A 24,486-nucleotide genomic window follows, 5' to 3' on the forward strand; every position below is an offset into this window, starting at 1 on the left:
GGAGATGGACTGTTGGAAGAACAGACATTTCTCAGCCTTGACGTACAGGTCATGCTCCAACAGTCGATCAAGCACCCTGCGCACTAGGGACACATGCTCGGCGCGTGTAGCGGAGTATATTAGAATGTCATCTATATACACCACTACACCCTGCCCGTGCAGGTCCCTGAAAATCTCATCTACAAAGGATTGGAAGACTGATGGAGCATTCATTAACTCGTACGGCATGACGAGGTACTCATAATGCCCAGAAGTGGTGCTAAATGCTGTCTTCCACTCATCTCCCCCCTTGATACGCACCAGGTTGTAAGCGCTCCTGAGGTCCAATTTTGTGAAGAAGCGCGCCCCGTGTAATGACTCGGTCATACTGGCTATGAGTGGTAGCGGGTAACTGTATTTTACCGTGATCTTATTTAAACCTCGATAATCAATACACGGGCACAAACCTCCATCCTTCTTCTTCACAAAGAAAAAACTTGAGGAGACAGGTGAGATGGAAGACTGAATGTATCCCTGTCCCAGAGATTCGGTGACATATGTCTCCATAGCCACCGTCTCCTCCTGTGACAAAGGATACACGTGACTCCTGGGAAGTGCAGCGTCTACCAAGAGATCTATCGCACAATCCCCCGGTCGATGGGGTGGTAATTGAGTCGCCTTCTTTTTACAGGAGGCGAGTGCCAAATCGGCATATTCTGGGGGAATGTGCATGGTGGAAACCTGGTTTGGACTTTCCACCGTAGTGGCACCTAAGGAAACACCTACACACCTCCCTGAACACTGACAGGACCATCCCTTGAGAGCCCTCTGTTGCCACGAAATAATCGGATCATGAGAGGCCAACCAGGGAAGACCCAACACAACAGGAAAGAGTCGATCAAAAAGAGACTAATTCTCTCCTCGTGATCCCCCTGCGTTCTCATAGCTATGGGCGCTGTGACCTCCCCAATCAGCCCCGACCCCAAAGGACGACTATCTAAGGCATGCACAGAGAAGGGAACATCAACAGGAACAATAGGGATCCCTAATCTATGTGCCAAAGAGCGGTCAATAAAGTTCCCAGCTGCGCCTGAATCTACTAGCGCCTTATGCTGGGGATGCGGGGAAAACTCAGGAAATTCTATGGGTAACAACATGTGTACAACAGGGGGCTCTGAGTGAGTTTTGTGCCTACTCACCTGGGATGACCCACCAGTGCTCCGCCTGCTACCTCGACTTCCAGGAGAAACACCCCAGCACCGACCAGCAGTGTGCCCTCTGCGGCCACAGTTGGTGCAGGGAATGGTCCCCCCTCCGGTCCCCCTCATAGCAGCCCCTCCTAACTCCATAGGTGTTGGATCCAAGGTGCTGGGTAATGGAACGGGCGGACCGCGATCTAGACGTCCGCGGGAGGCCAACAGGTTATCCAGCCGGATAGATAAGTCCACCAGCTGGTCCAGGTTGAGAGTGGTGTCCCTGCAGGCTAGCTCCCTACGAACGTCCTCTCGTAAACTACACCTGTAGTGATCGATCAGGGCCCGCTCATTCCATCCCGCACCAGCTGCCAGAGTTCTGAAGTCCAGTGCGAACTCTTGAGCGCTCCTCATCCCCTGTCTTAGATGGAACAATCGCTCTCCCGCCGCTCTCCCTTCAGGTGGATGATCAAAGACTGCCCGGAAGCGGCGAGAGAAGTCCTCATAGTCATCCAGAGTTAGGCCTTCCCTTCCCCAGATGGCGTTGGCCCACTCCAGGGCTTTACCAGTCAGACAGGAGATGAGGGCGCCCACCCTCTCGCGTCCCGAAGGGGACGGATGAACAGCCGCCAGGTAGAGCTCTAGCTGTAGTAGGAACCCCTGGCACCCGGCTGCTGTTCCGTCATACGCTCCTGGGAGCGAGAGCCGAATCCCACTGGGTCCTGACGATGGAGGGGTGGACATCGGTGTAGGTTGAGGTGCGGGCGGAGGTGATGGGGTATGATTGATCGGAAGACCTCCTCTCTCCCATCTGTCCATTGTCTGCAGCACGTGATCCATGGCTGTCCCTAGACTGTGTATCATGGTCGCGTGCTGTTGGACTTGCTCCTCTACTGGGAGAGAAGGGCTGGCTGCACCTGCTGACTCCATTTGAAGAGGTCCGTGATTCTGTCAGGGTTTGTGTGCAGAGATGTAGCGGAGTCAAGCGCAGGACACAGGTGTTGAGCAAAACAACGGCATTTACTCAAAATACAAGCAAAAATTCCTCAATGGGAATATAACAAACACACATGCACCAACGAAAACCACTAACGAAACAAACAATCACGAACAGAACAGAAATGTATGCCAGAGGGTTAAATAGGGAACATGATAGGGGAATTGAAACCAGGTGTGTGTAATACAGACAAAACAAAACAAAACTGAAAATTGGATCGGTGGTGACTAGAAAGCCTGTGACGTCGACCGCAGAACACCACCCGAACAAGGAGAAGGGTCGACCTCGGCGGAAGTCATGACACATAATTAAAATTCCTCAGACATTCATGTGTCTTATATCATTTTAAAGGTAATCTTGTTGTTAATCCCACCAAAGTGTCCGATTTCAAATATGCTTTTCAGCGAAAGCACTACAAACGATTATGTTAGGTCACCACAAAACCACAATAAGCACAGCCATTTTTCCAGCGAAAGATAGCTTTCACAAAAACCAGAAATAAAGATAAAATTAATCACTAACCTTTGATTATCTTCATCAGATGACACTCATAGGACTTCATGTTACACAATATATGCATGTTTTGTTTGATAAAGTTCATATTTATATAAAAAAATCAGAGTTTACATTGGCGCGTTAGATTCACTAGTTGCAAAAAAAAAAGTGATTTTGCATAGCCACATTGTTTCAACAGAAATACTCATCATAAATGTAGATGATAATACAAGTTATACACATGGAATTATAGATATACCTCTCCTTAATGCAACCGCTGTGTCAGATTTCTAAAAAACTTTACGGAAAAATAAACCATGCAATAATCTGAGACGGAGCTCAGAACAATAGCCAAATTAGCCGCCATGTTGGACTCAACAGAAACCAGAAAATACATGATAAATGTTTCCTTACCTTTGATGAACTTCATCAGAATGCAGTCCTAGGAATCCCAGGTCCACAATAAATGCTTGATTTGTTCGATAATGTCCGTTATTTATGTCCAATTAGCTACTTTCGAATTGTTTACCAAACTCCCTAACCAAAGTCTCAAAAGCGCGTCCACTATAACGTGACGAAATGTCCAAAAGTTCCGTTACAGTTAGTAGAAACATGTCAAACGATGTACTGAATCAATCTTTAGAACGTTGTTAACATACATCTTGAATAACGTTCCAACTGGAGAATTACATCGACTTCAATTGACCGATGGAACGGAGCTCCCTCTCACATGAACGCGCCAGTTCAATGCGTGGGCACCTCATGGAAGTGATTACTCATTCCTGTCTCCTTCGGCCCCCCTTCATATTAGAGTCATCAGACAAAGTTCTATTGACTGTTGACATCTAGTGGAAGCCGTAGGAAGTGAAAACCCATCCATATCTCTCTGTATTTTCAATGAGAGCTTGGTTGAAAATCTGGCACTGCCAGAAAATATCCAAACAGGAAGTGGAACTTCTCAGGTTTTTGCCTGCCATATGAATTCTGTTATATTCACAGACATAATTCAAACAGTTTTAGAAACTTCAGTGTTTTCTATCCAATACTAATAATAATATGCATATATTAGCAACTATGACATAGGAGCAGGCCGTTTACTCTGGGCACCTCTGTGCACCTTTCATCCAAGCTACTCAATACTGCCCCTTCAGCCATAAGAAGTTAAGAAGGGATTTAGAAGAAGAAGTTAATGCGGGGTTGTTGAGGCAACCGGGCCACCACCACAACTGTACCTGGGCTAGCAGCAGGTAGACAAGACACACTCTTTAGAAGCCAGTAGACAGTGTGTCCTTATACAGCTTGTTTTGTCAGTGTCACTGTGTGTTTGTGTGTGTGACACTCTGGATAGAAATCAGCAGTTGAGAATGGAGTGAGCTCATCTGAGTCGATGGGAGGTTGAAGATAGTGTGTGCGTCCCAAATGGCATAGTGCCCTATAGCATAGTGCCCTTTATGGTGCCCTATGGGCCCTTGTCAGTAGTGCACTAAAGAGTAAATAGGATGCCATTTGGGGCTCAGCCGTGTGTTGCTTCATCATGGGAGATGAAAGAACATACAGTATCTGAACGATGTGTCCGGCTGCTGGAGCGCAGACCTAGACACCACAGAGAGAAACATGTCTGCTGTGTTATGGTTGTCTCCCATGACAACACAGAGGATTGTTTCGACTGGAACTGCTCCGAGGGTTCATCTGTAGCATTTTTGGAAACACCATTAAGTCATATGATGTCACTTCCTGGAACCAAGGAAAAATAGAACAGGCTTTGAGTAATGCTAGCTAGAGTCTTAGTGAAATGCAGAAAAAAAATTAAAAAAAAAATATTTAAACAAAGAGGAAATACCTGATAATGATTGACTATAATTCATGACATAATATTCACAAATGCATGTTATGTTAGACATTTAAGACATGATAAAAAGCCCAGAGCAAAATCTGTCACATCTGTCTGATTAGTTCATCATAAACAACAGCAGTTGCTGCGTGTGCAGAGGGGGATTAGAACTGCCTAGTCACACTAAATCCCTGTCTCAAATGATGTACAGCTGGATTTTAGGGGATTTCGCAAGGGACTCAATATGTTTTTTAAAATCATATTTACACAGGTACACACGCACCAGACACACATACACATACGACAAGCGCACGCGTGCACACACACACATGCTCTCAAACAAATACACACTCAAACAAACAAACACACACACTCCCCCTCCCTCTGTACTGTCCGAGTGTTTACCTGCTGCTTGGGGTTCCTGCTGTGTTCACTGTAACAATGATGAGTGTGAAATTGTTTACATTACCAAAGCAAGTGAAATAGATCAACAAAGTGAAAAAAAACGATCACAAATGAACAGTAAACATTACACTCAGAAAAGTTTCAAAGGAATAGAGACATTTCAAATGTCACAATGTCTATACACAGTGTTGTAACGATGTACAGTGTTCTCTCTCTTCCTCTCTCCCTCCTCTCTCTGTATCTCTCTCTCTCTCATCCTCTCTCACCTTCTCTTTCACTCTCTCTGTATCTCGCTCTCTCTCTCACTCCTTCTCTCCCCAACTCTCTTGGTTATGGGGTGTAGGGTTATGGAGGGGTTATGGGGGGTTCTTACAACCTCAAGTCCCAAGATAAAGTTCACAATGTTTGATGGATAGAACAGCACTAAAGACTCCACAATGCTTTCCACTCTGGCCCCAACAGACCATCTATACAAGGGCAAGGAGTCTCCTGAGAAGTCTAGTAGTCTCCTGGGAAGTTTATGAGTCTCCTGGGAAGTTTATGAGTCTCCCGAGAAGTCTAGTAGTCTCCAGAGATGTCTAGGAGTCTCCAGAGAAGTTTAGGAAATTCCAGAGAAGTCTAGGAGTCTCCTGAGATGTCTAGGAGCCTCCTGGGAAGTCTGCTAATCTCCTGAGAAGTCTAGTAGTCTCCAGAGAAGTCTAGTAGTCTCCAGAGAAGTAAGTCTAGGAGTCTCCAGAGAAGTAAGTCTAGGAGTCTCCAGAGAAGTAAGTCTAGGAGTCTCCTGAGAAGTAAGTCTAGGAGTCTCCTGAGAAGTCTAGTAGTCTTCTGAAAAGTCTAGTAGTCTCCTGAGAAGTCTGGTAGTCTCTTGAGAAGTCTGGTAGTCTCTTGAGAAGTCTGGTAGTCTCTTGAGAAGTCTAGGAGACTCCTAAGAAGTCTAGTAGTCTAATAAGAAGTCTAGTAGTCTCCTGAAAAGTCTAGTAGTCTTCTGTGAAGTCTTTATCTCTGGGTGTTGAGAGTTTTGTCTCTATCTCTGGATGTTGAAAGTTTTGTCTCCATCTCTTGGTTTTAAGAGTTTTGTCTCTAGAACAACTAGGTCAGATGTGATTTCTGACATATTTTGAATGTTATTCCCTCTGTTTTCTTTTTAAGACATAGAGTTTCCCTCAACTTATTAGTAGTGTTGTCGACAACAGCAGATTTGAGAAGTCATTCACCATAAAACATAAACCTTATGTTTCTGTTAACGTTGGAAATGAAACCACTCTCCGCTGCGAAAAACGGCTGTCATAAATCTTACACCCATTAATGAGATGAAATCTTCATCTGTCTAGATAGTTAACATTCTAACTATGCAAATCCTGTCTGGGATCTGCCACTGGCTGGTGTCTGTTTCTCTGTTATCCTCAGATAGAAGGGTAACTCCCTGGGGACTGTGTAGTTTCATGCCTAAGGCCTTGGCCCATTCAGAGCAGTCATCTCCCCTAATTAGCCTTTTAATGTGTTCGAATGAATCACTGTTACACAGACTAAGGCCCCTCAAGGCGTATTTTAACTCATCTTATTTTAGTGTAGATTCCACAATGGGACCCTTGAGTTTATTTTGGACAAGGATGTGGAATGGAGGGAGGAAGGGAGGGGTGGATGATAATGTTGTAGGAGAACAAACCATCTGTTCCACACACAGTCCAAAGCCTTAGTGAGGGTGGGCCGGGGTGGGACGCAATCCAGTATGTCAACCCTGCTCTCCGCCCTCCCTCCCTCCCACACACACACACACACACACACACACACACACACACACACACACACACACACACACACACACACACACACACACACACACACACACACACACACACACACACACACACACTTACACTTACTTGTTGGGACGGTGCAGGAGAGGATGGATATGAGTGTGGTCATATGTATCACATGTGCAGTAGTACCAAAGCAGGAGAGCTGAGAGTTGGTTGACCATGAACAGACCCCACCGAGTGACCAATGAGAGAGCTGTTTCTTGTTTAACATCTGGAATGCTTGGTGTCATGATTCAGATGAGCATATGCCAGGCATCTAGCAAAGATACAAGGGAGGAGTTCAGTAACTAGAATGTGCTTATTGGAAATATGCCCAAATTCCTGTTGTGATTGTTTGAATGAAATAGATAGAAGCACTGGGTGGTAGCCTACATCCTAAGGTTGTGAATGATGATCATGGAATACATTCTTCCATGTTTCACCTTGTTTGTCAGATCAGTTTCATGGTGTGTTTGTCAGATCAGTTTCATGGTGTGTTTGTCAGATCAGTTTCATGGTGTGTTTGTCAGATTAGTTTCATGGTGTGTTTGTCAGATCAGTTTCATGGTGTGTTTGTCAGATCAGTTTCATGGTGTGTTTGTCAGATCAGTTTCATGGTGTGTTTGTCAGATCAGTTTCATGGTGTGTGTCGGGGTTAACTGGTAGGATAAGGGTCCAGTTGTCTTATGTGGCTTTTGTTCCCGCTGGGGTCACCAATACGAACGTTTTATGCACAAGCTACGTTGCTTTGGATAAAAGTGTCTGCTGAATGTCATATTGTATTATTATATTATTAAGGCATCTGAGTTGTACCCTTGAAGTGCCTCTTTAAGAGATGATGATGGTTCCAAGGAGGGATCTGAACCACAGAGGGATCATGGTGGCTGTCATACTGTACTGTGGCGTTTTAAACCATGCATGTCTCTGTCCATGTCACCCATAGGAGGCCCTGGTGTTCTCATATGGGACGGGTGGTCTGCGTGTGCTTCCACTGAACTGGGTGAGGTTCTGTGGCTTTCTGCATGCTTGTGTGTCTGCAGACTGGTAGTAGGAGACTGACTTGTCCCTAGCCCCCATCCCCCTTGCTCCTCTTATCCTCTGTTTACCTCTCCTCTCCTTCTCCCTCTGCCTCTCCCCTCCTTTCCTCTCCTCAATTAGACATTTCTTGGATCCTGTGATATCTCTCCTGTATCTTCCTAGTGTTAAACTGTATGTGATGAATGCCCATAGTATAGGTTAGCTCAACGTGTGGTTGTTGTAGTAAATGTAATGTTAAACCCAATCAATCAACCTATGACCCCAGTTGATGGGTTGATGATCTGAATACTCTGCACGTCCAGTGATGATTCATCCTCCTCTCCAATCATGATCATGTGTAGACAGCCTCTTCGTGTGTGTGTGTGTGTGTGTAGTTTTCTATTTAATTGGGGATGCCCATTAGGTGCTGCCAAGGCAGCAGCTACTCTTCCTGGGGTCCAAACACATTAAGGCACTTACATTACATATAAAACAAAAGATAAAATAGTACATCATATAACAATATTACACCACTATACATATCTACAATACAAAAGGTATAATACCACCATACAACAATATTAAAATGTACGTGTGTAGAGTGCGTGCGTCTCTTCACAGTCCCCGCTGTTCCAAAATATGTATTTTGATCTGGTTTTAAAATCTGATTCTACTGCTTGCATCAGTTACCTGATGTGGAATAGAGTTCCATGTAGTCATGGTTCTATGTAGTACTGTGTGCCTCCCATAGTCTGTTCTGGACTTGGATTGTGAAGAGACCTCTGGTGGCATGTCTTGTGGGGTATGCATGGGTGTCCGAGCTGTGTGCTAGTAGTTTAAACAGATTGCTTGGTGCATTCAGCTTGTCAACACGTCTTACACAAACAAGTAGTGATGAAGTCAATATCTCTTCCACATTGAGTCATGAGAGATTGACATGCATATTTTTAATGTTAGCTCTCCGTGTACTTTAAAGGGCCAGCCGTGCTACCCTGTTCTGAGCGAATTGTAATTTCTCGAGGTGTGTGTGTGTTTGGTAGTGGGTGTGTGTGTTTATTTATTTATTTTTTATTTCACCTTTATTTAACCAGGTAGGCCAGTTGAGAACAAGTTCTCATTTAAAACTGCGACCTGGCCAAGATAAAGCAAAGCAGTGCGACACAAACAACAACACAGAGTTACACATGGAATAAACAAACGTACAGTCCATAACACAATAGAAAAAGTCTATATAAAGTTTGTGCAAATGGCGTGAGGAGGTAAGGCAATAAATAGGCCATAGTAGCGAAGTAATTACAATTTAGCAAATTAACACTGGAGTGATAGATGTGCAGATGATGATGTGCAAGTAGAAATACTTGTGTGCAAAAGAGGAAAAAGTAAATAAAAACAATATGGGGATGAGGTAGGTATATTGGGTGGGCTATTTACAGATGGGCTGTGTACAGCTGCAGCGATCGATAAGCTGCTCTGACAGCTGATGCTGAAAGTTAGAGAGGGAGATATGTCTCCAACTTCAGCGTGTTTTGCAATTCGTTCCAGTCATTGGCAGCAGAGAACTGGAAGGAAAGGCGGCCAAAGGGGGTGTTGGATTTGGGGATGACCAGTGAGATATACCTGCTGGAGCGCGTGCTACGTACGGGTGGGTGTTGTTATGGTGACCAGTGAGCTGAGATAAGGCAGAGCTTTACCTAGCAAAGACTTATAGATGACCTGGAGCCAGTGGGTCTGGCGACGAATATGTAGCGAGGGCCAGCCGACGAGAGCATACAGGCCGCAGTGGTGGGTGGTATATGGGGCTTTGGTGACAAAACAGATGGCACTGTGATAGACTGCATCCAGTTTGCTGAGTAGAGTGTTAGAGGCTATTTTGTAAATGACATCGCCGAAGTTGAGGATCAGTAGAATAGTCAGTTTTACGAGGGTATGTTTGGCAGCGTGAGTGAAGGAGGCTTTGTTGCGAAATAGGAAGCCGACTCTCGATTTAATTTTGGATTGGAGATGTTTAATATGAGTTTGGAAGGGGAGTTTACAGTGTAGCCAGACACCTAGGTATTTGTAGTTGTCCACATATTCTAAGTCAGAACTGTCCAGAGTAGTGATACTAGTCGGGCGGGCGGTGCGGGCAGTGATCGGTTGAAGAGCATGCATTTAGTTTTACTAGCGTTTAAGAGCAGTTGGAGGCCACGGAAGGAGTGTTGTATGGCATTGAAGCTCGTTTGGAGGTTTGTTAACACAGTGTCCAAAGAAGGGGGCCAGATGTATACAGAATGGTGTCGTCTGCGTACAGGTGGATCAGGGAATCACTCGCAGCAACAGTGTGTGTTTGGTGGTGGGTGTGTTTGGTGGTGGGTGTGTTTGGTGGTATGTGTGTGTATGCTGGTGTGTGTGTGTATGTGTGTATGGTGGTATGTGTGTGTTATTGAAAGACACTGTGCTCTGAACCTCCCAATAACACACATTATCACATCTCTAACTTCTCAGAGAAATATGTGGTATTGTGCTGATAACATCTCCTCTCTCTCTCTCCCTCCCCCCCCCCCTATTCCATCTCTCCCCCTACCCCTCCTCTCCTCCTTCTCCCCTGTCCTCTCCCCTCCCCTCTCCTCCTTCTCCCCTCTCAGGGCAGTGACAGTGAGTACGAAGTGGACCAGAACAGACAGAAGACACACTCCTTTGTGAGCCACTACATCAGTGACCCCACCTACTACAACTCCTGGCGCCGCCAGCAGAAGGGCATCTCCCGGGCACAGGCCTACAACTACACAGAATCAGAGTCGGGTGACCCGGAGCCCTGCGCCCCGTCACCACCCCTGCCCCCACTGCCACCCCAGCTCACCTCCACCACCCCTCCACCCCAGCCCCAGCCCCATGGTCAACCCCAGGGCCTCACACCCCAGGGCCAGGGTAGTCTGTTCAGGCCTAAAGGCAGCCGGACTCCCACCCCCTCTCAGCAGCTCTCCAACTCCACCCCTCCCAGCCACTCCAACACTCTGTCCTACTGGCCCCCCAGCAGCCCCAGCCCAGCCCCTGGATCTCGGGCCCCCATCGCCGGGTTCTCCTCCTTCGTTTGATTCCGAGAGGGATCTGTGTTCCCTTCTGAAAACAAAAGCCACCCTGCTGCCCAACGTGTCTAGAGAGTAAATACCCAACACAAAAGAAACCCTTGGAATCCACCATTTTGATTTCTGTTTCTCCGTTTTTTCTTACTTGTTTTTCTTCTTTTCTTTTTATTACTGAGTTGTGTTTTAAGGATCATACTGTACACAGACAGGACAGAAGTGACATACTTTATTCCAGTACATTGTTCCTCTTGTGTGCGTGTGCTGGTATAGTTTTATTTCCATTCTTTAACCCAGAGACAGTTGCTGAGAACATGTTTCTGTTTGATTGATTTGCATGAGTTTCAATGTATTGTTTATTTTCTATTTTTCATTGTTACACTTCTACACACATACAACAAGAGAATAATTTAGTTAGATACTGTAAAAAGGCAAGAGTTTATTGGAAAAATATATCTACAAGACGATAAGTGTCATAGCGTCAATCCACACTCGGATAACAAGCACCAATGAAACTGGGATCCCAAAATGGAGCCATACAAGCGAGTGAAATGAGTAGAGTTTGAAGGATGGAAAGAGGAACAGGGTATAGAAAAGACAAAGTAATGAAAGTGAGAAGGAAGGGGGAGATTGAGGCTGAAATGAGCCCACTGGCAGTCTTTACATGCCCAGTCCTGTCCAATTAGGTCAATTCAGTTTCTGGGTGTTAATGTGAGATATGTTAGTGACCTCCCCCTATTTAACCTATGGACCATGATCCTCAGCAGTTATCTGGCCTGGCCTATAGGGTACGCACTATTGAGTCTGACAGCATTTCGATGTCACAGGCAGGTCACATCTCTGTGCTGTACACCAAGTTCCTAATTGCCTGCCTGCCTTGGCAGATATGGGAAATGTACTGTATGTCTGAAGTAAAAATGTTGAGGTTGGTCTGCAAGTTCTTTGTGTCCTTTAGTGGATCAGACATGCCATGGTTGATTATAACTAGGGATTCATATTTTCCTGAAAATGTTCCCTTACAAGCCCTTCTCAGGCATCCCAGTATTCCTGTTGAAAGCGGAAGTGCTATTTAAAAGCATATAATACCAGCGAAGGAAATCTGACATTATTCTACCACTGAAAAATATACACAGGAATCTAACAGTTTCTTGTTTTTGTTTCATTTTAATCAACTAAAAGTTCTCAAAGTCACCACACTATTTCGTTGATGTAATCTAGTTTTAATGTAGGCATATGAAGCACTGTTGGCCGACTTGTAAAATATCCGGAGGTTATTACAGCCTAGTGAAAACTTCATTCGTTTTAGCCTACCATTGACGGAAAGCTTGTTGGTCCTTTCCTCTCACTATCATGGGAATGAGGCCAAGTAGTGGTTGTTTTGACGACAGTTTAGTCATTTAGCAGACTCTCTTATCCAGAGGGACTTACAGGAGCAATTAGGGTTAAGTGAAATGCTCAAGGGCACATCAGATTTTTCACCTCGTCGGCTCGGGATTCAAACCAGCAATCTTTCAGTTACTGGCCCAATGCTCTTAACCGCTAGAATACCTGCCGCTTACTGTGTTGCCTTAGTCTTAGGGAATGTAGTCTGATGCTGCGCTAAATAAACAGAAAAGCAAATGGCCGCAGTAGCGGAGATTCAGCACCATGGTTTATCAATTCCCTGCGGATCTTTAAAATCCTGCTCTCACTTCTGTTAGTGTAACATCATGGAACAACGTTGCAAATGTCTATTTCCTTGAGTGCTTTTGCGGACACCATGTATCAGCCGTTTTGTTAACAGTGAGGAGCAGTTTATATTTTGGAGCCTCTGCCAGTGCCGCAAAGCTAGTTTGGAGATTTGTGAACGTGAGATTGAGATTCAACGCAGTTATGGTAAGCAAAGGTCACATGTAGTCTGCTACAGTTTTATGTTAGTCAACGATGCCAGTTAAAAGGAATCAATTGGGGACTTGTGTTGAGTAGTCTGAATTGGTAGGCCGCTAGCATTGTGATCAGTGGTCTAATGTGTGGATGAAGTCAGAGTTAAAATCTGTTTAATATTTTTCCATAGAAATTATAAAGTGCCTTTGGAAACTATTCAGATCCCTTGACTTTTTCCACATTTTGGTAGGTTACAGCCTTATTCTAAAATTGATTAAATTGTTTTTTCCCCCTCATTAATCTAAACACAATACCCCATAATGACAAAGCTAAAACAGGATTTTAGAATTTTTTGCGAATGTATTAAAAATAAAAAACAGAAATATCAAATTTACATAAGTATTCAGATCCTTTACTCCATACTTTGTTGAAGCACCTTTGGCAGCGATAACAGCCTTGAGTCTTCTTGGGTATGATGCTACAAGCTTGGCACACCTGTATTTGGGAAGTTTCTCCCATTCTTCTCTGCAGATCCTTTCAAGCTCTGTCAGGTTCGATGGGGAGCGTTGCTGCACAGCTATTTTCAGGTCTCTCCAGAGATGTTCAATCGGGTTCAAGTCCGGGCTCGGGCTGGTTCACTCAAGGACATTCAGAGACTTGTCCCGAAGCCACTCCTGCGTTGTGTTGGCTGTGTGCTTAGGGTTGTTGTCCTTTTGGAAAGTGAACCTTCGCACCAGCAGCAGGTTTTCATAAAGGATCTCTGTACTTTTCTCCGTTCATCTTTGCCTCAAACCTGACTAGTCTCCCAGTCCCTTCCGCTGAAAAACACCTCCACAGCATGATGCTGCCACCACCATGCTTCACTGTAGCGATCGTGGTAGGTTCCCTCCAGACGTGACGCTTGGCATTCATACCAAAGAGTTCAATCTTGGTTTCATCAGACCAGAGATTCTTGTTTCTCAAGGTCTGAGAGTCTTTAGGTGCCTTTTGGCAAACTCCAAGCAGGCCTTCATGTGCCTTTTACTGAGGAGTGGCTTCCGTCTGGCGACTCTACCATAAAGGCCTGATTGGTGGAGTGCTGCAGAGATGGTTGTCCTTCTGGAAGGTTCTCTCATCTCCACAGAGGAACTCTGGAGCTCTGTCAGAGTGACCATCGGGTTCTTGGTCACCTCCCGACCAAGACCCTTCTCCCCGATTGCTCAGTTTGGCCGGGCAGCCAGCTCTAGGAAGAGTCTTGTTGGTTCCAAACTTCTTCCATTTAACAATGATGGAGGCCACTGTGTTCTTGGGGACCTTCATGCTGCAGAAATTCTTTGGTACGCTTCCCAAGATATGTGCCTTGAAACAATCCTGTCTCGGAGCTCTACGGACAAATCCTTCGACCTCATGGCATGGTTTTTGCTCTGACATGCACTGTCGACTGTGGGACCTTATATAGACAGGTGTGCCTTTCCAAATCACGTCCAATCAATTGAATTTACCACAGGTGGACTCTCATCAAGTTGCAGAGACATCTCAAGGATGATTAATGGAAACAGGATGCACCTGAGCTCAATTTCGAATCTCATAGCAAAGTGTCTAAATACTTATGTAAATAAGGTATTTCTGTTTGTTTTTTAATACATTTGCAAAAATTTGGAAAAACCTGTTTTCGCTTTGTCTTTATGGGGTATTGTGTGTAGATTGATGAGGACAATGTTTTATTTAATACATTTTAGAATAAGGCTGTAACCTAACAAAATGTGGAAAAAGTCAAAGTCTGAATTTTTTCCGAAAGCACTGTATATTATTGTTCCCGATATCCCGTCATTTTTTTTGGGGGGGGGGGGGGGGGATCGTGGATACTGGTGTTAATTCCTAATTATAACGTATATTTGTACAGTGTATTGATCTGACACCATTAAAGAATACTGTTTAATGGGCCATACCAGGGTCTGCGGCCCAAATGGTACCCTATTCCCTATATAATTCACTACTTTGACCAGAGTCTTATGGGACTGGTCAAAACTAGTGCAATAAAAGGAGAATAGTGTACCATTTGGGATGCAATCCAGGTCATTACTCCTACAGAGGCTCATCAGCCACTATGAGCCTTCTACAGATCTGACAGGTGCTGGGTGTGAAGACATCTAAAAGCCCTTCCTATACTGATGATCTAACCTAACCTGTGGCATCACGACTCACTCACAACCCTCATCAACACACTGCCACCGCACATACCCGGTGGCCCACAACAACATCAGTGACATCATCATGCTTCCACATCAAACTATAAAGACTGGAAATGATAACACAGACAGCATCTAAAGTGTTCTTTGAGTTCATTGGTTCCCACATGTGGGCACACAGAGAGGAGCAGGCTCAGACATGGGGGCCATTTAGAAAAACAGACGGAGAATATGCATTTCCGCTGGTCTCCACAGAGTTCTCAAACCCAGATTAGATTCGAGCCAATGTCTTAAGTAGCTGAACATGTCATTACTTCGACCTTGTGAAAATGACAAACTGACACTTTTTTTCATTTTGTAAAAAAACTACTTTATATAGAAGGAGTGCCTTTGATTTTACGGCCTGCACATGAGCTTAGCTAGCTAACATCGCCATGACATCGCCTACAAGCGTGATCTGGGATTTCTATTGGAGAAGCAGTTTCTGGAGCTCTTCATCTATCGGCTCTTTGGGGTCTCTCTCATCTAGCTCAGGTACTGCTCTCTGTCAGTGACATCATCATGGGAAGTCTTTGAGCTTGTACAAAGAGATGTCCTGGAATGGATTCACCTCTCATGTTGTGTAACAATGATGGTGGTGATGATGATGAGCGCACAATGCATGTGTGACTGACTATGAGTCCTATCTGAAGGAGACTTATTGTCTGTGCTGACGTGTGATGATAACACTTCTTCAACATAAGCTTTATACATAGCATCCACTGTGTGTGTGTACAGGATGCCCAGGCTAAGGCACTGCCTGCCTGGCGCCTGCCCTCCATGGCAAGCTGAAAGGGCACGTACATTTAATTCCAGACTCAGTGGTCGTAGTCACAGTTTAATCATAATTCCAAAATTCTCATCTGCTTTTATCTCTGTGGGGTGATTTCAATGTACGCAAATAAAATAACCATCATTATACTGAATCTGAATGGATATATGATCACGGTACATTTCCAAAATAAATTATTTTTCAATGGGAGTTCTGGTACTGCATACTGTAAAGGGTATGGAAGGAGTGTGTGTAAGTGGGGGGGGGGGGGGGGGGGGTTGATGTGAACAGAGAGTGGCTTTGAAATTGTATGACTGCAACCATGGTAGCATACACTGAGATGGTGTTGACAGTAGACAGTAAATGTGTAATGATGTATATAATACAATGTGTCATGATAAATAACACAGCCAGCAACATTTTACATTTCTTTGAGTTCAATGATTCTCACATGTGGGCATACAGAAAGGAGCAGGCTCAGACACAAGAGCCATTTTGAAAAACAGATAGAGAATAGGCGCCTCTGCATGTCTCATCTGGCTCAGGTGCTGCTCTCTGTCAGTGACATCATCATCGCGGGCAGGAAGCCTTTGAGCCGAAGCAAAGAGATGATGTCATGGAATGGATTCACAAATGCACAATGCAGTTGTGATTGACTTTGAGTCCTATCTGAATATGAGACTATTGTCTGTGGTGACAATTGATGATAACACTTCTTCGACAAAAGCTTTAGAGTGTCCACTGTGTGTCTGGATACAAGACACTGTACAGGATGCTCAGATGAAGAAGTAGAGGGAGGGTAGGTAGGCACTGCCCGCCTGGCACCTGCCCTCCATGACCAACTTAAAGGGCACATACTGTACACAGCCACAGGCAGGACACAGCCACAGGCAGGACACAGCCACACTAGTACAGCCACAGGCAGGATATAGCCACATACTAGTACAGCCACAGGCAGGACACAGGCACATACTGGTAAGCCACAGGCAGAACACAGCCACATACTAGCACAGCCACAGGCAGGACACACAGCCACAGGAAAGACAGAGCCACATACTACTACAGCCACAGGCAGTACACAGCAGTCACAGGCAGGACACAGCCACATACTAGTACAGCCACAGGCAGGACACAGCCACATACTAGTACAGCAACAGGAAGGACACAGCCATATACTAGTAGAGCCACAGGCAGAACACAGCAGCCACAGGCAGGACACAGCCACATACTAGCACAGCCACAGGCAGGAAACAGCAGCCACAGGCAGGACACAGCCACATACTAGCACAGCCACAGGCAGGACACAGCAGCCACAGGAAAGACACAGCCACATACTATTACAGCCACAGGCAGAACACAGCAGCCACAGGCAGGACACATCCACATACTAGCACAGCCACAGGCAGGACACAGCCATAGACAGGACATATCCACATACTATTACAGCCACAGGCAGGACATGGCAGCCACAGGCAGGACACAGCCACATACTATTACAGCCACAGGCAGGACACAGCCACATACTAGCACAGCCACAGGCAGGACACAGCCACATAATAGCACAGCCACAGGCAGGACACAGCAGCCACAGGCAGGACACAGCCACATAATAGTAGAGCCACAGGCAGGACACAGCAGTCACAGGCAGGACACAGCCACATACTAGTACAGCCACAGGCAAGACACAGCCATATACTAGTACAGCCACATACTAGTACAGCTACAGGCAGGACACAGTAGCCACAGGCAGGACAGCCACATACTAGTACAGCTACAGGCAGGACACAGTAGCCACAGGCAGGCCACAGCCAGGACACAGACACATTTAATTCCAGACTCAGTGGTGGTAGTCACAGTTTAATCATAATTCCAAAATTGTCATGTGTTTTTTTCTCTGTGGGGTGATTTCACTGTACGCAAATAAAATAACTATCATTATGCTGATTCTGAATGGATATATGATAACGATACATTTCCAAAATAAATTATTTTTCAATTGGAGTCCTGTCCTGGTACTGTATCAATACTGTAAAGGGAATGGAAGGAGAGTGGTGGGGAGGGGGGTAAAGGATTTGGAGAATGGGGTTGATGTGAATGGAGAGTGGCATTGAAATGAAATTGTATGACTGTAACCATGGTACCATACGCTGAGACGGTGTTGACAGTAAACAGTGAATGTGTCATGTACACAGGAAGGGAATGCCAGATAGAAATGTTGAGTAGGAACATCACATTCAATTATAACTTAATAATAGCTCATTTATAATCTACGATGATTTCCCTATAAAGGCCAGCAACCCTTCCACTTGTGGATATCCCATACTTCAGAGGAACACTGACGAGGAGGAAAGCAGGGTTTTTGTGTCCTGTGTGTTGTCTTGTGTGTACTGTAGGCTAGGCGCTGAAAGCTGAAATCCCACATGGCTTCTATCAGTGTGTAGGGTTATTGGATCAGTAGACCTGAGAAATCCTGTTATATGGCTACAGCTGTCCCCTCCTGACCTTGCCCAGTTCACCCCAGTCCAGTCCACTCAGACCACAATTACATAACTCAATGATCTTCTCAATGAGAGGAGGGAGTTTCACAACAAAAATTACAGCAAATCATTCATCAGCTCATTCATTGTTCTGATAAACTTGTCCAGTAACAGACATGTAGTGGGGAGGTCATTTGAGAGAAATCAAAGCTGGTCAGAAAATAACCTGGACTCTTTTTGCCTTTTTTTTCCATTTTTTTTTTCTTAGAGACAAAATTAATATGGTCTGCTCCTTTTTAGACTGTCCAAACCGCATCCCTGGTCCTATTTGTAGACACACACACACTCCAACTGTGCCATAATGTTATTTGTAGACACACACACACTCCAACTGTGCCATAATGTTATTTGTAGACACACACACACTCCAACTGTGCCATAATGTTATTTGTAGACACACACACACTCCAACTGTGCCATAATGTTATTTGTAGAGTATATACAGTACCGTTCAAAAGTTTGGGGTCACTTAGAAATGTCCTTGTTTTAGAAAGATAAGCTAAATTGTTTGTCCATTAAAATAACATCAAATTGATCAGAAATACAGTGTAGACATTGTTAATGTTGTAAATGACTTTTGTAGCTGGAAACGGTCGATTCTTTATGGAATATCTACATAGGCGTACAGAGGCCCATTACCAGCAACCATCACTCCTGTGTTCCAATGTTACGTTGTGTTAGCTAATCCAAGTTAATCATTTTAAAAGGCTGATTGATCATTAGAAAACCCTTATGCAAATATGTTAGCACAGCTGAAAACTGTTGTGCTTGATTAAAGAAGCAATGAAACTGGCCATCTTTAGACTAGTTGAGTATCTAGAGCATCAGCATTTTTGGGTTCGATTACAGGATCAAAATGGTTCCTCTGTCCAGTGTCTGTGTTCTTTTGCCCATCTTTTATTTTTATTGGCCAGTCTGAGGTATGGCTTTTTCTTTGCAACTCTGCCTAGAAGGCCAGCATCCCGGAGTCCCCTCTTCACTGTTGACGTTGAGACTGGTGTTTTGTGGGTACAATTTAATGAAGCTGCAAGTAGAGGATTTGTGAGGCGTCTGTTTCTCAAACTAGACACTCTAATGTACTTTTCCTCTTGCTCAGTTGTGCACCGGGGCCTCGCACTCCTCTTTCTATTCTGGTTAGAGCCAGTTTGCGCTGTCTGTGAAGGCAGTAGTACACAGCGTTGAACGAGATCTTCTGTTTCTTGGCAATTTCTCGCATGGAATAGGCTTCATTTCTCAGAACAAGAATAGACTGACGAGTTTCAGAAGAAAGTCCTTTGTTTCTGGCCATTTTGATCCTGTAATCGAACCCACAAATGCTGATGCTCCAGATACTCAACTAGCCTAAAGATGGCCAGTTTCATTGGTTCTTTAATCAAGCACAACAGTTTTCAGCTGTGCTAACATATTTGCATAAGGGTTTTCTAATGATCAATCAACCTTTTAAAATGATTAACTTGGATTAGCTAACACAACGTAACATTGGAACACAGGAGTGATGGTTGCTGGTAATGGGCCTCTGTACGCCTACGTAGATATTCCATAAAGAATCGACCGTTTCCAGCTACAAAAGTCATTTACAACATTAACAATGTCTACACTGTATTTCTGATATATTGGATGTTATTTTAATGGACAAAAAATTTGCTTTTCTTTCAAAAACAAGGACATTTCTAAGTAACCCCAAACTTTTGAACGGTACTGTATGTCAGATGGTGATGAAGCTAATGGGATCCAACCCTAACCTACTAACGTATCCGAGCCAGGAACAGGAGGGTTATGATTGGTTAGGATAGAGGATAGAAAGGATAGAGGACAAGGATTGGAATGGACTGGCCTACACCATTCATTAATAATTTTGTTGAAAACATCTCTCTTGACGGGAGAGACAGGGGGACCGGGGGATAGAGGCAGGAGGCTATGACCATTAAATGGGGATAGGGGCCTCTCAGAGCCCTAAGACAGATGTACAGTCTGGAAAGGACATTCAAAGGTACTGATAGAACGTGAAGTTCAAATGTCTTTCAAAGCTGAAATTCTATTGTTTAATTTGTTTATTTTGCTGCTAATGGTCGGGCTCAGGCAGAGGACTGTGGGGATTGGGTGGGATACAGTGTTACAAAATTCCAGAAACTTTCCCGAAATGCCATGTTTTTCCCGGTTGGAGAATTCCCTCGTAGCTTATTGCATGCTGATTCCAGAAATCCTCCAACATGGATTTCTGAACAACCACAGGATGTTGGGAACCCTAAGTGGGATTGTAATGGTCCTGTGTGTAGCTGATGTAGAGAGTCAGGCGCAGGACAGCAGATATGAGTAATCAACGTACTTTACTCAAAATTACAAAAATATAAAGCAACACAGCGAGCCCACAAAAACGGACCGATGTACAAAGAACAATCACTCACAAACAAAACATGGGGAACAGAGGGTTAAATAATAAACAAGTAATTGGTTGAGTGAAGCCAGGTGTGAAAGACAAAGACAGAACAAATGGAAAATGAAAAGTGGATCGGCGGTGGCTAGAAGGCCGGTGACGTCGACCGCCGAACGCCGCCCGAACAAGGAGAGGGACCGACTTCGGCGGAAGTCGTGACAGGGATACATGGCCTTTGGTGGTGGAGGCAATCTCTGGAATATTAATGATTCCAGAATACATGTTAAACTCTGTATAGACAGTCAGTAAAGCTGCTCATATTATTGGGATACTGGGATATTCGGGAAGGAGCTAAACTTGGAGTTATGATTTATATGTTGTGGAAAAAACCATCCCACTGGATTGGCCTGGCGTTGTACGGTATGTCTGAGCCTGTCTAGTCATGGGTAACCAGTTTGGAACTGCTCCACTATTTTTCCATCCGTGATCCTTCATGATGGAATATGCCTCTCTCCTTCTCCTAATGCCTGGCTGGGGGAGTTGGGACAGAGGGACTAGGGTGTAGGTGGGCTGTGGCTCCTGCCAGAACTACTGTGGGAACCAAGAGACTCCACAAAAGGGGAAAATTTGCTTTGACAAAGCCCACAAAATTGAAATATTTTTACTATTTTTCTCCTTTTCTCTCAATTGTATATTTTTGTCATAACATGCTGCAGGTGTCCTATGAAACAGCTCTCCACAAGTGTTTCCTCTTATGGCTCAATCTGCCCATTATACATGAATTAGCCAGGTTATTGTTTTCCCCTTATGGCTCAATCTGCCCATTATAAATGAATGATCCAGGTTATTGTTTTGACTTTATGGCTCATTCTGCCCATTATAAATTAATGATCCAGGTTATTGTTTTCCCCTTATGGCTCATTCTGCCCATTATACATTAATGATCCAGGTTATTGTTTTCCCATTATGGCTCATTCTGCCCATTATAAATTAATTAGCCAGGTTATTGTTTTGCCATTATGGCTCAATCTGCCCATTATAAATTAATGATCCAGGTTATTGTTTTCCCCTTATGGCTCATTCTGCCCATTATAAATTAATTAGCCAGGTTATTGTTTTGCCATTATGGCTCATTCTGCCCATTATAAATTAATGATCCAGGTTATTGTTTTCCCCTTATGGCTCATTCTGCCCATTATAAATTAATTAGCCAGGTTATTGTTTTCCCCTTATGGCTCATTCTGCCCATTATAAATTAATTAGCCAGGTTATTGTTTTGCCATTATGGCTCATTCTGCCCATTATAAATTAATTAGCCAGGTTATTGTTTTCCCCTTATGGCTCAATCTGCCCATTATAAATTAATTAGCCAGGTTATTGTTTTGCCATTATGGCTCATTCTGCCCATTATAAATTAATTAGCCAGGTTATTGTTTTCCCCTTATGGCTCATTCTGCCCATTATAAATTAATTAGCCAGGTTATTGTTTTGCCTTTATGGCTCAATCTGCCCATTTTAAATGAATGATCCAGGTTATTGTTTTGACTTTATGGCTCATTCTGCCCATTATAAATTAATTAGCTAGGTTAATGTTTTTCCATTATGGCTCAATCTGCCCATTATAAATTAATGATCCAGGTTATTGTTTTCCCCTTATGGCTCAATCTGCCCATTATAAATTAATTAACCAGGTTATCGCTTTGACTTTATGGCTCAATCTGCCCATTATAAATGAATTAACCAGGTTATCGCTTTGACTTTATGGCTCAATCTGCCCATTATAAATTAATTAGCCAGGTTATTGTTATGACCTTATGGCTCAATCTGCCCATTATAAATTAATGATCCAGGTTATTGTTTTGACCTTATGGCTCAATCTGTCCATTATAAATTAATTAACCAGGTTATCGCTTTGACTTTATGGCTCAATCTGCCCATTATAACTTACTTATCCAGGTTATTGCTTTGCCCTTAAGGCTCAATCTGCCCATTTAAAATTGATTAGCCAGGTTATTGGTTTGGAGTAACTTAGCACAAACAGTAGGGGGAACAAAGATAAGATGTCCCCTCCTTCTGGATCAAAGTCCCTGTATCCCCTACACACACACACACACACACACACACACACACACACACACACACACACACACACACACACACACACACACACACACACACACACACACACACACACACACACACACACACACACACACACAATGGCTCCAGAGGGGATGGCTGCCGTTTTACGGGCTCCTAACCAATTGTGTTGTTCTGTGTCGGTTTTTTTGTGTTGTTTGTAACTTTTTTTGTACATAATGTTTCTGCCACCGTCTCTAATGACAGAAAAGAGCTTCTGGACATCAGAACAGCAATTACTCACCTCGGCCTGGACAAATTATTTTTCTTTAACGAATCTGAGGTGAAATATTTACGGCTCCTCCCAGACCAGGCTCAAATCCCCATAATTTGTATGAAGAGGAGAAACCGATACAGGGGGGCAGATCCGGGTGCTTGGTGAGAATGTGTCGGTGAGTGGATAATCGGCCTTACCCTAGTTCCTACTGGCGAACGTGCAATCTCTAGAGAATACACAGATTGAGCTCCGTTCAAAACGATCATACCAACGGGACATTAAAAACGGTAATATCTTATGTCTCAAAGAGTAATGGTGAACGACGACGTGGATAATATACAGTTGGCTGGGTTTTCTGTCCATCTGCAAGACAGAACAGCAACCTCCGGTAAGATGAGGAGTGGTGGTCTGTGTCTGTGTCAATAACAGCTTGTTCGCAATCAAAATATTAAGGTAGTCTCAAGGTTTTGCTCGCCTGAGGTAGAGTACCTCATGATAAGCTGTAGACCACACTATTTACCAAAAGAGTTTTCATCTATATTTTTCATCTGTCTATTTACCACCATAAGCCTATGCAGGCACTAAGACCTCACTCAACGAGCTGTATAAGGCCTTAAAACTTCTTATGGCTGCATCCCGCTACCGGGATCGATATGACAACAGCCAGTGAAAGTACAGGGCGCCAAATTCAAACAACAGAAATCTCATAATTACAATTCCTCAAACATACATGTGTCTTATATCATTTTAAAGGTAATCTTGTTGTTAATCCCACCAAAGTGTCCGATTTCAAATATGCTTTTCAGCGAAAGCTCTACAAACGATTATGTTAGGTCACCACCAAACCACAATAAGCACAGCCATTTTTCCAGCGAAATATAGCAGTCACAAAAAGCAGAAATAGAGATAGCATTAATCACTAACCTTTGATTATCTTCATCAGATGACACTAATAGGACTTCATGTTACACAATACATGCATGTTTTGTTTGATAAAGTTCATATTTATATAAAAAAATCTGAGTTTACATTGGCGCGTTACATTCACTAGTTCCAAAAACATCAAGTGATTTTGCATAGCCACATCGTTTCAACAGAAATACTCATCATAAATGTAGATGATAATACAAGTTATACACATGGAATTATAGATATACCTCTCCTTAATGCAACCGCTGTGTCAGATTTCAAAAAAACTTTACGGAAAAATAAACCATGCAATAATCTGAGACGGCGCTCAGAAATATAATAAAATTAGCCGCCATTTTGGAGTCAACAGAAACCAGAAAATACATGATAAATGTTTCCTTACCTTTGATGACCTTCATCAGAATGCAGTCCTAGGAATCACAGGTCCACAATAAATGCTTGATTTGTTCGATAATGTTCGTTATTTATGTCCAATTAGCTACTTTGGTTAGCGTGTTTGGTAAACAATTCCAAAGTCACAAAGCGCGTCCACTATAACGTGACGAAATGTCCAAAAGTTCCGTAACAGTCAGTAGAAACATGTCAAACGATGTACTGAATCAATCTTTAGAATGTTGTTAACATACATCTTGAATAACGTTCCAACCCGGAGAATTAGATTGACTTCAG

The 24,486-nt window shown here is 43.8% G+C and overlaps 1 protein-coding gene across 1 annotated transcript in view; it reads left to right on the forward strand.

Annotated features, from left to right (window-relative positions):
* LOC120046834 (protein sidekick-2-like) overlaps positions 1-12,892 on the forward strand; it is a 200,304-nt gene extending 187,412 nt beyond the window's left edge. The window contains exon 44 of the mRNA XM_038992381.1: positions 10,341-12,892. Within this exon, the coding sequence (XP_038848309.1) occupies positions 10,341-10,790 (450 nt within the window). The 3' untranslated portion in view covers positions 10,791-12,892. The remainder of the gene's footprint in view (positions 1-10,340) is intronic.
* Positions 12,893-24,486: the final 11,594 nt, after the last annotated feature.

The sequence above is a fragment of the Salvelinus namaycush genome, chromosome 4 (genome assembly GCF_016432855.1).
Source record: "Salvelinus namaycush isolate Seneca chromosome 4, SaNama_1.0, whole genome shotgun sequence".
Lineage (NCBI taxonomy): Eukaryota > Metazoa > Chordata > Actinopteri > Salmoniformes > Salmonidae > Salvelinus > Salvelinus namaycush.